General features: G+C 61.9%; 1 protein-coding gene across 1 annotated transcript in view; it reads right to left on the bottom strand.

Annotated features, from left to right (window-relative positions):
* Nucleotides 1-14,954, bottom strand: part of TCERG1L (transcription elongation regulator 1 like) — a 159,464-nt gene that overhangs the window by 31,372 nt on the left and 113,138 nt on the right. The window contains exons 7-8 of the mRNA XM_070058271.1: nucleotides 9,889-10,043; nucleotides 1,763-1,832 (exon numbers count right to left, since the gene is read on the bottom strand). Coding sequence (XP_069914372.1) covers nucleotides 1,763-1,832; nucleotides 9,889-10,043 — 225 coding nt within the window. The remainder of the gene's footprint in view (nucleotides 1-1,762; nucleotides 1,833-9,888; nucleotides 10,044-14,954) is intronic.

Genomic DNA, 14,954 nt, shown 5'->3' with positions numbered 1-14,954 from the left:
AAAATTACGTTATTTATACAGAAAGGGCGCATCGGCACGGACTGGCCTGGGCAGGCTCTGGAGGCACCGCTCCCGCAGCAGTGCCAATCCTCCCACACTGGAGCACCCAGGAGCAGCCGGCGCGGGAGGACAACCGGCCACCACCACAGTGACCTTCTGCAGGGTGGGACAGAATGCCACAGCGGCTGCTGCTCGGCCAGGCACAGCCAACACCAGACGGAGCTTAGGAAGGAAGGGGGTCCCCAGGCACACCAGGCCTCCACGGAACACGCCAGACCCTCAGCCCAGCTTCGTAGTGGCACTGTCCCCCGGGCCTCATGGAGGAGGGGGACAGAGTCCCCCAGGCAGCCACACAGGGGGCGTCTGGTGTACCTGGGGGCCTGGTGTGTTCCTGAAGACTCTGCTCTTCCGAGCGTGGGAGTGGACAGCTGTGTCAAAGTCAGTGTTCCGTTGTGGCAGTCATTCCGACGACCGCAACAGAAACTAATGTGTTGCTGTGACTTAAACACCAGCCACTGAGGGGCCAGGGTCAGTCCCAGGGGACACGGACAGAAGGGGCAAGACCGGTGGATGTCCAGACTGCTATGGATCCAACCAGCTGACAGCCACAGTGAGGACGGCCTTGGTGTCCTCCCTGGGACCCACACAGGCGTCCCTTGGCCCCCAGGGGACTTCCCAAAGAGAAGACTTCATATGCCACGAGGCTGGGGTGGGGCTTTCTCACTGCAGACACATGGATCGCACCCCTGCCACATGGAGGCCCCGGCTATCCCCCCATAGGGCTCGCTGGCCCTGGAGGGCTGTGTAACCCCGCCTCCTGCCCCAGGGCCTCCCTGTCTTGGGGAGGGGTGGTGCCTACTTCCCCTGCACTGCTCTAGAAAGTTCTGTGGTCTCCTTCCCTCCATCTGAGAGCACAGTCCACCCCGCTGGCCATCAGGCCGCCAATGGCCTGGTCCTTGCTCACTCCCTTCCCCCACCACGGCTGCTTCCTCCCTTGCTAAAGGTCAGAGACAAGGACATGGAGCAGGTGCAGAGTCCGAGTCTCAGCAGCACTTCCTCCATGGCGCTCCTCAGGCAGGCACTGCTGACCCCTGCCTGCACAGGCCCGGGGTCCCATGGAACACAGGACACAGCAACCTGGACACAGGGGCGCACCTGCTGGGCCACAGCGAGAGCCGGGTCCTGACAGGCACCTACCCAGCATGCACCTGGGCAGAGGACACCAGAGCCCAGACAGCCGATGCAAGGACAGGGACTGTCTCCAGCTCACGCCCACCACCCTCTGCAGATACGGGCACCTCCCAGCCACATGGCTCCCCCACCTCTCCCACACCCCCACCACGTATTGCCCCTGCACCTGGAGCTTGGCGTGTGAGCAGGGGTAGACCAGCACCCTTGCCAGAGGGCGTTGGGGACCCGGCAGAGTCTGCTAGAAGGGGCCCGGAGCCTCCACCCGGTGCAGCACAGCAGCCACACAGCAGATGGGCCCGCCATGGTCCAGCCATCACCCCGGCTGCCCTCAGACCTCTGCAGCCTCACCCCAGGACCCCAGGCAAGGAAGCCAGGGAGCCGGAAGCCCACACCGGACCCGTGGGGCCCCACACTCACCCTCTCTGCACGTGGCCACCTGCCCATCAGGGCCCCGACCACACCCACAGGTCTGGTTGTGCAGCCAGAAGCGGAGTGGCCGGGGGATGCGTTTTCTCTCCACCCCCCAGGTTCCCTCAGGGAGCTCCTGCGAGGCACGGACGCGGTCACCTACCGGTTCCTCTTGGTTTTCACATTCTGGCCATCCCTGCCGTCTTCGGAGCTGGACCCATCGCTGTTATCGGCTGAAAGAAAAGGAAGATGATAGAGCCAGAGGCACGTGCACCGCGCCTCGCAAAGCACCGGGCAGCCCCGGCCTGGAGCAGCCTCCACCCCAAATCCGGCTTTGCTGATCTGCAGAGACAGCATCTGAGCCGCTGTCCACTGATGGGGGCTGCAGGCTGGAGGCCAAGGGGGGCATCTACCTGCCCCCTCTGTTCCCCACCTGCCTCCCCCGTTGTGAGTGAGTGGGGACCGGAGCCGGTGCTGTGGGGACAGATGGCCTTCACCACGCCGCCCTGGGTCCCCGGGAGCTCACTGGGGCTCTTGCCCCCTCTCACCTGTGCCCAGGGAGCTCACACGGCCTCTCCTGTCGCACCCCAGACCAGCCGCCCGTCTACACCCCCTGTAGCTCTTGGTTCCCGTGCTGTGCCCTGCTGATATGTCCAGAGCGGTATTTTCCAGCCCTGGTTTCTGGAGTGCTGGGATTTTTTTTAGTACTTTGTGTCCACTGGTGTTCCAGGCAGATGTGGGGAAATGAAGGGAGAGCCGAGCTGAGCCGGGTGAGACCGGTCCCCCAGGACCTGCGCCAGGACACACCCAGGGAGGTCAGAGGTGAAACCTGAACCTTCCTGAAGATGTCTCACACAAGATCAGACACTTACACAGCTGTTCTACAAAACAAATGTAAATAATGTTGGTTACCTTTATAATAATAAAATATAATAACGCTGGCTACTTGTTAGTGTTTGAATGTGCTGATTTTGAGTAACCTCAACTGAGGAAGGCCTCCCTAACCAAGACACAAAATCCAGAAGCCATAAAGCAAAATCTCTGCAAATCTGGCCAACTCGGGCTGCAGGACCAGGGGAGGGGACGCCTGCGCCCGAGTGACAGCGCTGACTCAGTGACTGCTCCCGCCTCCAGCTTCCTGCCGACACAGACCCTGGGACCCTGGGACCCTGGGACCCTGGGGTCCTGGGCGCAGCGGTGATGGCCCAGACCGTCAGGGTTCTGCCACCACCTGGGAGACCCGGCCTGGGTGCCCCACTTCGGTTCAGCCCGGCCTCAGCCCTGGCCTGGCCACAGGCATCTGGGCCGTGAACCAGCAGGCGGGAGCTCTCTGCCTCTCAGCGGATGAGTTTTTAAAAACTTAATTCAAAGTGGATTAAAGAACTCAAACTATGAAGCTCTTAGAAGAAAACATTAAGGAAATATTCATGACATTGAATTCCACAATTATTTTCTTAGTAAGTTATCAAAAACAGGTCAATTAAAGAAAACAGTTGATGAACTGGACTTACTCAGAATGATAAGCTTCTGGGGCCGGCACTGTGCTAATCCAGTGCCTACATCACCAGCACCCGATGTGGGCGCCCCTTCGAGTCCCCACTGCCCCACTTCCAGCCCAGCTCCCTGCTGGCACACGGGGGCGGCAGCGGGAGACGGCACAAGCGTGGGAGAGCCAGATGAAGCTCCTGGCCTCGACCTGGCCCCACCCTGGCTGTTACAGTCATTCGGGGAGTGAACCAGCAGATGGAAGGTCTCTCTCTCTCTCTCTCTCTCTCTCTCTCTGTAAGTCTGCTTTTCAAAGAAGTAAATAATTAATTTTTTTTAAAAAAATAAAAACTTTTGTGCACCAAAGGAAGGGGACGGAAGATACCTGCAGCCGGCAGATGTGATGAGCCTGCTGTCAGAAGCCACATACAAGGCGCACAAGTCAGCAACACCAAACAGCCAAGGAGGAAAGAGACAGGACGGGCCACACAACGGCCAAACACAGCTCAACACAGCTGCGCATGGGCCTGATGCCCGTGAACAACCAGCAGACCCAGACCACGCAAACACTTCCCGTGCACAGCTGACAGGCATGGAACAGGCGTGGCCACCGTGGAACCCCGGCTGGCCACGCTCACTTAGATTTCCCACAGGAGCCAGCAGCGCTGCCCCGGGTACGTGCCAGAGAGAACTGCAGGCAGACATCTGCACACTCACGTCCACAGTGGCGCCGCTCACAGCAGCCACAAAGGGCAAAGAGCTCAAGTGCCCATCAAGAGAGGAATGAATCTATGATGTGGGACGTGGCTCACCCACGGAAAGGCGTGAGTCTCTCACATGGACCACAATCTGGGCAAACCACGTGAAATGCACCAGACACAAGTCAGAAACATCACAGGACTGCATGTAAGCAAGGCACACAGGACACGCCCAGCCACAGACAGGACACATCCGGCCATAGAGACAGGACACGCCAGCCACAAACAGGGCACGCCCAGCCACAGAGACAGGACACACCAGCCACAGACAGGACACACCCAGCCATGGAGACAGGACACGGCTGGCCACAGAGACAGGACACATCCAGCCATAGAGACAGGACATACCCAGCCACAGAGACAGGACACGCCAGCCACAGAGACAGGACACACCCAGCCACAGAGACAGGACACGCCAGCTACAGACAGGGCATGCCCAGCCACAGAGACAGGACACGCCAGCCACAGAGACAGGACACACCCAGCCATGGAGACAGGACACGGCTGGCCACAGAGACAGGGAGCAGAACCTGGGTGCCAGAGCCGGAGGGCACAGGAAACAGGGTTATTATGCGATTGTCACAGAGAGGCTCAGAAACAGCACTGAGAGGCACGCCACATCACGGAGCGCACTTGGTTCCGCGGGACTCAGAAGCGGTTAACACGGCAAACTTCGTGGTGAGGACACTTTACCACCATGAGAAAACAACCAAGAACGATGTATTTCATGGCAAGAAGAAATAACAAACAGGAGTGACACGCGAGTAAGTGGAGCCAAAGGCTGACAGAGCCCACGTAACTGCAGGAGAGACGAGCGGTTCCCAGAACGCAGAGCAAAACACACGCTGAAGACCCCCAGAGTCAGGCCCATGCCACTCAAGTGAAGACGACGACCCCAGGAAAAGGCACAGTGTGAAAACTAAGTCTTGAGGACGCCGGCAGGGTGAGAGGCAGCAGAGTGTGCCAGAGCGCGCGGGCTGCCCAGGGGAGCACACGTGTGCTGAGTGTCTCGCCTGCACCCAGCACCCTGTGTTAGAGCAAACCAGGAAACCACCCATCCGGGCACGGACAGGAGTGCGAGGATGGAGCCAGGATGCGTCCACACATGAGGACATGCAGATGGAAGGCCACCCGTGGTGAATGACGAGCGGGGAGCAGACAGAGGATGCCCACACGCAAAACACACACACACGTACATACATGCACATAAGATAGACACACATGATACACATACACACGCGTGTGCACGAATGTATACACATATGTACACATGCACACAAAATAAACACACATGATACACACGGCACACACACATGGACACATACGCACAGTGGTGCCCCCTCCCTTCTGGCCCAGTGGGAGCGCCCTGCCTTGGGAGGACCCCGGCTGCAGTCTGGGCACCCGCTGAGCTCTCTCTGCAGGACCCAGGACACATCGCTTCCTGCCCAGCATCTGCCCACACCCGAGTTCGGGCCTGGACAGTCACGAGGCCCTCGAATCCTCAACACCTGCTCCGGGGGAGCCCCTCCCCCACCCTTTCCTTCTTCCTTTGCTGCTACGTCAGGACATGGGCGGTAGCTGCGGTGCCTTAGGTTTTGGGGAGACCGTCCGGAAAACTGCAGTTCCCGTCTCTCCCACTCGGTAGTCAGGTGGGCCCCAAAGTAGACACAGCCTCGTGCCTACCCAAGCTCCCAGCGCGTCCAGAACCCGGCTGGGTCCCTGCCCTGTCCCGGCCTCCCTCGCGGCAGCCAAACGTGGCCGGCTGAAAGTGGCGTTCCCAGAGCCCCCTGAGGCTGAGAGCCGCCCGTGTAGCCTGCTGTGCCGTTCCTGACTCCAGCTCCGCACTGCCAGGGCTCCTGGCGGGCACACGGACACCCTGCACTGGCTCCTGCAGGAATGCCCCTCTGCCTCGGCGTCACATCACAGAGCTGACCAGGCTGGGGCAGGGGTGGCCCTGAGGAACCGAGTCCCCGCCACGTCCGTGTGCAAAGGGGCAGCAGAGGCCCGGGGGGGAGGCAGCAGGTGGAACACAGGTCCCACCCCCACCACCCTGGGGAGGTCCGGATTCCCCCAGAGGCCGGGGCAGAGGGATTCTGTGTGCACTGGGGGGCGGGGGGTTTCTCACACAGACCTGCATCCTCCCAGCTCCTGCGGATGCTGGCATGCGCTTTCCCAGAGGCCCCGGGCCTTGCCCGTTTGAGCTGGAGGTCCCCGCTCGCTCTGGGCCCAGGGCGCTTGGGAAGTGAGCCCTTCCCCAGCCACGGCCGTGCTTGCTCGTGGGATGACTGCCACGTGGTGCTGTCACCAGGGCGTTGGTCCCAACTCTGAAGGACCCAGCGTTCACCCTGACCTGGAGGCCCGGCTGCGGCCCTGCCCTGTCCATCTCAGCAAGCTAGGGCCCGCGGTCTTCCAGACGCTCCGAGTCCCACACTCAGAGGTCTGGCAGCCTCCACGATCCAACAACACAGCTGCCTGAACCTCCACCATCTGACAGCACAGCCACCTGGGCCTCCACCACCTGGCAGCACAGCCACCAGGGCTTCTTCCATCTGACAGCATTGTCACCAGAGCTTCCATCATCTAACAACACAGTTATCAGAGCCTCCACCATCTGACAACATGGTTACCAGGGCCTCCACCATCACAGTCGGCCATCACAGGGCCATCACAGTCGGGTGCCCTGCAAGCTCACGGGGGAGCCTCTGGGAAGATGCTGGCCCTTCCCCCGTCTGCACAGTGGTGAGGGCCTAGCACTCTGGCGCTCTGCACCCTGGACCCTGTAAACCATCTCACCTGCTAGGCAGCATGCATGCCCCAGGCCCCAGCACACACACCCCAGGCCCCAGCATGCACGCCCAGCCCCGGCACACACGCCCCAGGCCCTGGCACACACACCCCAGGCCCTGGCACACACGCCCCAGGCCCCGGCACGCACGCCCTAGGCCCCAGCACGCACGCCCAGCCCCGGCACACACGCCCCAGGCCCTGGCACACACGCCCCAGGCCCCGGCACGCACACCCCAGCCCCCAGCACACACACCCCAGGCCCCGGCACGCACACCCCAGGTCCCGGCACGCACACCCCAGGCCCCGGCACACACACCCCAGGTCCCGGCACGCACACCCCAGGTCCCGGCACACACACCCCAGGCCCCGGCACACACACCGCAGGTCCCGGCACACACGCCCCAGGCCCCGGCACACACACCCCAGCCCCCGGCACACACACCCCAGGCCCCGGCACGCACACCCCAGGCCCCAGCACGCACGCCCCAGGCCCCAGCACCCACATGCCAGCGAGCCACACGCCTCCCCACCCATGAACACCACAGGTGACTCCTTTCCCGGCCACTCCAGCACACACGGGACTGGAGAGACGTTCACCGTGCCATGCACTATGGAATTTGCTCTCCATTTTCCTCTCCAAAGTCATGAGCAGCCCCCAGAATGCCTCAGTGTTCCGTGTCGGACCGGAAAAGAGCAGTCACATATTCAAATCTGAACAAAATGTGAAAAACAAAGCCGTGCATCCCGAGCAAGCGCCCCCGAGCCCACGAGAATGACGAGAGCCAGAGCCTCTGATGGCTGCGATGAACGACCAGCCCGGGAATGCCACCGGCTGCCCGGGGCTGAGCCCGGCCCCCCTGGCCCCTCATCATTAGTTACCGCTGCAGACGGACCTCCCGTCCTAGTGGCTCTGCTGCAAAGCCCCCTGCGAGGATCCTAGGAAACTGGAAGTTGTGCTCTCCAGCGTCAGTGGGAGCCTGGCAGCCGGAGTGGACAGCTGAGGTCGTTTGCATACCCTCCAGGTTCAGGTTTAGGACACAAGACCACAGCTGGTTTAAGACAGCGTCTTCCCTCCTGATACTACACAGGGTGGGGATGTCCTGTGCCTCCGTGTGAGTCTGCAATTTTGCAATCACGCAACCATCGAGAGCAGGTGGGCTCACCAACACCTGTGACATGCCACGTGTCATGACTGAAGCTGTGACGTACCATGTGTGACTGTGGCTATGACGCACCATGTGTGATAAATGAGGCTCTGACACCACGTGTGGCTGTGACACGCATGTGTGGCTATGGCTGTGACGTACCGTGTGTGGCTATGACACGCATGTGTGGCTGTGGCTGTGGCTGTGACGCACCGTGTGTGGCTGTGACACGCATGTGTGGCTATGGCTGTGACACACCACATGTGGCTGTGGTGTACCACATGTGGCTGTGGCTGTGATGCACCACGTGTGGCTGTGGCTGTGACGTACCGCGTGTGGCTGTGACACGCATGTGTGGCTATGGCTGTGACGCACTGTGTGTGGCTGTGGTGTACCACATGTGGCTGTGGCTGTGACGTACCGCGTGTGGCTGTGACACGCATGTGTGGCTGTGGCTGTGGCTGTGACGCACCGTGTGTGGCTGTGACGCACCGCATGTGGTTGTGACGCACCACGTCTAAATGCCTTGGGTGTCTCCAGCTGGGTGTGTGAGCTGAAGCCTGCACTCTCGACCTTCCCACGCAGGAAACGAGACTCTCACCCGAGGGAGAAGCGGAGCACTGGCCCAGGGATCCCTGGGTGACCCAGGTCCCGGGCCTGGCAGAGCAGCTGGCCGTGTGGGGTCTGTGGACCCTCCTGCTTCTCAGGCCTGCGTTAGTGCAGACAGGAGCAGCAGGGAGCAACCGCGCTGCGACCTGAAGTCCACAGCGTCCTCACGCACAGCGATCCCCCAGGGGTGACGCAACCGCCGCCGGCAGGCAGGAGGCAGAAGGAGGAGCCACACCTGCTGCACCATTGTCCCCCCCAGCACCAGGCCAACAAAAGCACTGGGCAGGGAACGTGCACCGCGGGCTCCTCCTGACCCCCTAAACCCGGCCCCGCCCCACAGCCGGGGCTCCATTTGTAGCTGCCCCGAGCACCTGCCTTCCCAACCCCGAGGACGCACGCTCTCTGGAGAATGCTCCCATTAGCCTAAGTGAAATAAACATATTAAACTTGTCACTTCTCACCCTTAAAAGACTAATGCCACCGTTAGTTCTAGCATTCCGTGTCTCTCGGCACCATTAAAAACAGGGAGAAAGGTTGATGACGCCCCCTCCTCCGGTTCTCGTCACACGGCTCCGCTTCCACGGGGTGTGGGCTGACAGCGTGTGGCGTGATGTGGCGTCAAAATGTCATCCCAGGCCTTGAGAGTGTCCCCGGAAACAAAGAGCCCCTTCACGGGAAATGCACCCCCTCTCCGCCAGCACCGCCTGCTCCCAGGCCCCCAGTATGGTCAAGGCTGTTTTAATTTATGAGCTCGGGGAGCGGAGCCATCCCAACACAGCCGCTCATAAAAAATGGTTCATCTGTAACCGGAAAGGGTCTCCTCTCCAGCACATGGCCCTGTCTCTGCCGGCACGCGGCCTGTCTCTGCAGGCACGTGGGCCTGTCTCTGCAGGCACACAGCCCTGTCTCTGCCGGCACGCGGCCCTGTCTCTACAGGCACGTGGCCCTATCTCTGCCAGCACGTGGCCCTGTCTCTGCAGGCATGCGGCCTGTCTCTGCAGGCACGCGGCCCTGTCTCTGCCGGCACGCGGGCCTGTCTCTGCTGGCACACGGCCCTGTCTGAAGCAAGGCCGTCATGGACGCCGTCAGAACCGCGCCCTGGGCACCAAGCACCCGGTCGTCAGCAGCTGAAACAAGCGAGCAGCCCTCGTGTTCAGCCACGCATGGGTCCCGGCACAGCGCGCTGGTACACTCTAACGTGTGCACAGCAGTCTCGGGTGGAGACCCCAAGACACTTTCAAGGGAAGTAAACCACAAGCTGACGCAATGACCTCACTTGACCCAAACCAAAAGCCAGAGCCGACCTGGGGAGGACCTGGGGTTGCTGCAGGAAGCGTGCCCTCTGCACTCCCTGACCGCTGCGGTCAGGAGCCCGGCTGCCCGGCAGTCAGCCCCCTGCACAGCCAGGGTGAGGCCCTGCACCCCTGCCCGTTACACCTGCACACGCGCACTGTGCTGCACCACAGACCCCACCCACAGACCAGGCTGCAGCCGGCACAGCATACCTGCTGACGCCTCCAGCTTGCGCTTGTGGGGCGGGTCCTCGAGGATCCTATTGAGGTCCCCGCGCTCCCTCAGGTCCACGGGCTTCTCCCAGACGGACAGCTGCATGGTGGGGTTGAAGAAGAACACTCGGTCGTCGCCCGTCCAGACCACACACCTATTGGGATCGGAAACCTCAGCTCAGTGACGCGCACAGGCACTGAGTGGAAAAGCCGTCGCAGGCGCCCTGGCCGGCGTACTCGGGTCTGGAGCCGCCAGGGGAGCTGATTTCCTGTGCTCTGCTGGGGTTCCGGCCTCACGCCCGGGGCGCCCCTTCCCCAGCACGGCAGGTGCTGAGCCCCAGGAAACCTGCGCTTGCCAGAGGCTCCGGCGTCTTCCCTCTGACCCTGGGCTCTGCCAGGGCAGTGCGGCACCTGGGGGCGGGTTTATCCGGCCAGACCGCAGATCCTGCTTCAGCCTCTGTTGTGGACATGGCAGGTTGCAGGGTACACCCCGCACCGCTGCCACTCCATTTCCAAAGTCGGGGCAGAGTGGAGCTGTTCAGGGCCTCACAGGGGACTTCATTACCCAGGAGAGTTGGGGTGACAGCAAGGAGCACCCCTACATCCAGATTACAACAGAGCCCCAGTCTTATGCCCAGGGAGTGGTGGGAGATGCGTGGAACTGAACCACAGAGCTGCAGGCAGGTAAGCAAACGTGGCTCCCCAGGGAAATCTGCCATCCTCTAGTTACGGTTGGTTTCAACTGGATGGAGCCAGCTGTAACATGCAAAATTAATTTTATGTATCACTTTACGCCCATTTCCAGTAATGTGGCTCCTGTCCTTAATCGCACAATGACTTCTGGACAGCAGCCAGCCTCCTCTTCCCTCCCCTGGCCGGCATCCCAGAGGGGTCATCAGTGCCCCGGGGTGGTGCATCCTCGCGGGCGGCCGGGAGCAGCAAATCCCGTTCAACCATGTGAGCACTGGGAGCTGCTTCGCTCTCCAAGAGGGTTCTCCCAATCGCCCTTCAGACAGCAACACCAGCCTCTTACACCGGGCGGGCAAGAGGCTTGAAGCTCCACTCCCTGGGCCTGGCCTCCCACCACCGCCAGCTCCCACATGGACACCCGTCCTCACACCCACACACGCCGGCACGCCCATCCTCACACCCACACACGCCGGCACGCCCGTCCTCACACCCACACACACTGGCATGCCCGTCCTCACACCCACACAGACACTGACACACTGTCTGCACACCCACACACGCCGGCACGCCCGTCCTCACACCCATACAGACACTGACACACTGTCTGCACACCCACACACGCCGGCACGCCCGTCCTCACACCCATACAGACACTGACACACTGTCTGCACACCCACACACGCTGGTACGCCTGTCTTCACACCCACACACGCCGGCACATCCGTCCTCACACCCACACAGACACTGACACACTGTCTGCACACCCACACATGCCGGCACACCCGTCCTCACACCCACACACGCTGGCATGCCCGTCCTCACACCCACACACGCCGGCACATCCGTCCTCACACCCACAGACACTGACATACTGTCTGCACACCCACACACACCGGCACGCCTGTCCTAACACCTGCACATGCCGGCACGCCCTCCTTGTACCCACACAGACACCGGCACCCCCTCCCCTTCCCAGGGCTCCTCTCTGCTGGATGGAGCCTGGCACTCGCTGGGCCCCTCCACCAGGCCCTGGGCCCCCTGGCTCTGACAGGGGCGGGTGGAGGGTGCGGGGCCTCTCCACACGGAGGAGACACCAGGAAGTGCCTGGCTGTTCTCCAGCCCAAGGCCAACTCTGCAGCCCCTCTCCACCCCACCCCTGCCATTCTAGGAAGAACGCACAGACAGCATCAATATCCGCCTTAGGCTCGAGAGAAGAAAAGCCCAGCCACCGAAAAGCATAGCCCCCCTGGCTCCCAGCCAGGCTCCCGCCCCGTGTGCACCCAGCACCCAGCCAGGCTCCCGCCCCGTGCGTACCCAGCACCTAGTCAGGCTCCCGCCCCGTGTGTACCCAGCACCCAGCCAGGCTCCCACCCCGTACGCACCCAGCACCCAGTCAGGCCCCCGCCCCGTGTGTACCCAGCACCCATCCAGGCTCCCGCCCCGTGTGTACCCAGCACCCAGCCAGGCTCCCGCCCCGTGTGTACCCAGCACCCATCCAGGCTCCCGCCCCGTGTGTACCCAGCACCCAGCCAGGCTCCCGCCCCGTGTGTACCCAGCACCCAGCCAGGCTCCCGCCCTGTGTGTACCCAGCACCCAGCACCCTGGCCTCAGGACACGGCAGGGAGCCTCGGTTCTCTGCTCCTGACGCAGAGGAGGGTGCTGTGGTCCACCCCCATGAAAAGCGCTGGTCCCCACCGCCTGCTCTGCTGTGTCCTGAGGGCAAACGGCTCCAGCTTCTTCCTTCTGAGACAAGAAACCATGCAGGCAGTGCCTGCCGGAGAGACCGAGAGAGACGCGGAGGTGGGCGGGAGTCTCCCGCGCCCAGCGTTCCCTGCAGCCGAGCCGGGCAGGGGCTGAGGACTGCCCAGACCCGGCCTGGCTGTCCCGGCTCCCGGGCTCCTCAGGAGGCGTCTGCCGAAGCTCCAAAGGTTTTGCCATCCAGCGTTGGTTCTCGGTCCTCGTAGTCAAGCGGGAAGCAGCACACGCCCCACCAGTGAGCAGCAGGAGCTGGAAGGCTGGCTCAGAGCCCGGCGACCACGTGTCCAGCCCTGGAGTGTGGACCGGAACCCACCCGCGGGGCTCCTCCCCAAGTGCCCCCGCAGCTCCTCCCCATCCCACCCCGCCCCGCCCCGCCCCGCCCCGGCTGCCTCACACTCCAGGGCTCGGTTCTCACCACCCTGCGATGGGCAGAATCCCCTCCCGGCCCATGCAGCTGCGGGGCGACTGGACCCATGGAGGCCACGGCCGTCTCAGTCTTCCCACGAGGTAGCCTGGGGATGAGCAGGGTGGACGCGGCTCCTGCCCCCCGAGCACTGCGCCCGGGGCCTTGTAAGTGGGTGCAGGGGGAGGCTTCTCCCCTCAGCCTCCTCCACGCGGTCGGGATCCATGTGACACTCTGTGCAGCATCCGTCAGCTCCCAGGCCCCTCCCCTGACATAATCAAGGACCAGGATGCCGGGGGGCGGGGCGGGGGAGGCGACATTTATGTACGGAGGAAGAGCAGCGCCTGTCTCCAAGGTGGGCGGCCGCCATCACACAGCGAGAGTCACATGTGAAAGATGGACGCTGTGGCCGCGGCCCGGCCCGGCCTCTCTGGGTGGCCATAACTTCCAACTACTGCTCTGTGCCAACGGCAGCCGGGAGCGCTCCTGCACAAGGGCTTTTGCCCATCTTCGCCAAGATCATGCACGAATATTCATTCTCTTACAACAAAACATGTTCAGGACTTACATTTTTTAAAAATCCAGAGGAACTGTTGTGAAATTATCACACCCCCGAGTCAGTTCTTATTCACAGCGGCTGGTGCGGTGACTCAGCAGGTTTGAGTGCCCCCTGCAATGCTGGCATCCTACATGGGCGCCAGTTCCAGTCTCAGCTGCTCCATTTCCAGTCCAGCTCCCTGCTAAGGGTCTAGGAAAGCAGTGGAGGATGGCCCAAGTCCTTGGGCGCTCGTGCCCATGTGGGAGACCTGGAAGAAGCTCTGGGCTCCTGGCTTCGGCCTGGCACAGCCCCTGCTGTTGCAGCCATTTGGGGAGTGAACCATCAGGTAGAAGATTTCTCTCTCAGTCTCTCTCTCTCAGTTTCTCTCTCTCTCTCTCTCTAACTCTGCCTTTGAAATAAACACTTCTTTAAAACATAATTATTAATAAAACATCATGATAAATGCAACACGTCAGAATTAGAGACGAATTATTAACATAAAAGCAGGGGCCTGAGGAAGGGGTCTGGGATGTTACGATGCAGATCAGCGGCTCACGGCACCATCAGCGCACGGCGTCTGCAGCGGTTGTGCCAAAGCCTCTTCCGTCCTCAGCGTCCAGAGTCTGCCCCCAGCCCCGCCGGCTCCTCCTTGGCAGAGACGCACGGCTGGCCCCGGGCTGCGTGGTGGGACAGGTGTCACTCACATCTCAGGGTGCACCGTGGCCACCTCTCTCCTGCATTTTCAGTACCTTCGCTTCTTAGGATGGAGATGAGCCCCCTCGGGAAGCGCCCGCCTCTGACGGATGCCGCAGGCCCTCCACAAGCCGGGAGTGCACTGTGGGGGCCCCGCCAACCACGTGGAGCAGGACCAGGGCCCCGCGCTCCTGGGCCGGGGGCATCAGCTGCTGTGTGTGGTTCCGGGTGTTCTGAATGGGACGGGCTCAGTGTGCACTTGTCCAGCTCACTGCTAATCTTCTGTAAATCCTTCGTCTTTCAAATGGTTTTAAGATGCTAATTGATCCTTGGCATTGACATTCTTTGTCCTGTGAGCCAAAAGCTCCTGGATTTCACACTTTGTTGGGCAATCATCTTTGAATTTCCCCGCGGCCATCAACAACCCCAACACAACATGCAGTCACTTCCCAACGAGAGAAAGCCTTCAAAATCACCATTTGGGCTGAAAGCCAAATCATAAAACAGAGGAGGGAACAGAAACTCTTCAAGCAACAAAACCCACAGCGTTCCCGTCTGAGCGCAGCCCGGACGTCTCGAGCTGGGCCCTCCGCTCAGAGCAGGGCAGGTGGCCACAGAGCTGACCCAGGCCTCCTCGTCCCCTCCCGCCGTGACCGGCCCACCGCGGTGACGGGGCCCTGGAACAACCACAGCCCAGGCCCGGCCACCTCCGCGCGGCTGCACACGGGGGCCCCACTCTTCCTGGAAGGGAGCCGTCGGCTCTGCCTCCCCCACCGTCGGCTCTGCCTCCCCTGCCATCAGGACGGCGTCTGCACCTCCCCAGCTTCCCCCAAGGAGGCTGTCAGAGGTGAGGACGGGTGCTCCCCAGCGCGCTGTCAGCCCCCAGCCCGGGTGCCCTGCAGGGAACAGGGGGAGCCTCAGCCCCCCCCCACCGGCCCAGTCACTGTCACGTGGGTTCCTGCAGCAGCCCAGCACTGGCACCTT

This window comes from Oryctolagus cuniculus, chromosome 15, assembly GCF_964237555.1.
Source record: "Oryctolagus cuniculus chromosome 15, mOryCun1.1, whole genome shotgun sequence".
Classification (NCBI taxonomy): Eukaryota; Metazoa; Chordata; class Mammalia; order Lagomorpha; family Leporidae; genus Oryctolagus; species Oryctolagus cuniculus.
This window is presented reverse-complemented; position numbering and strand designations above follow the sequence as displayed.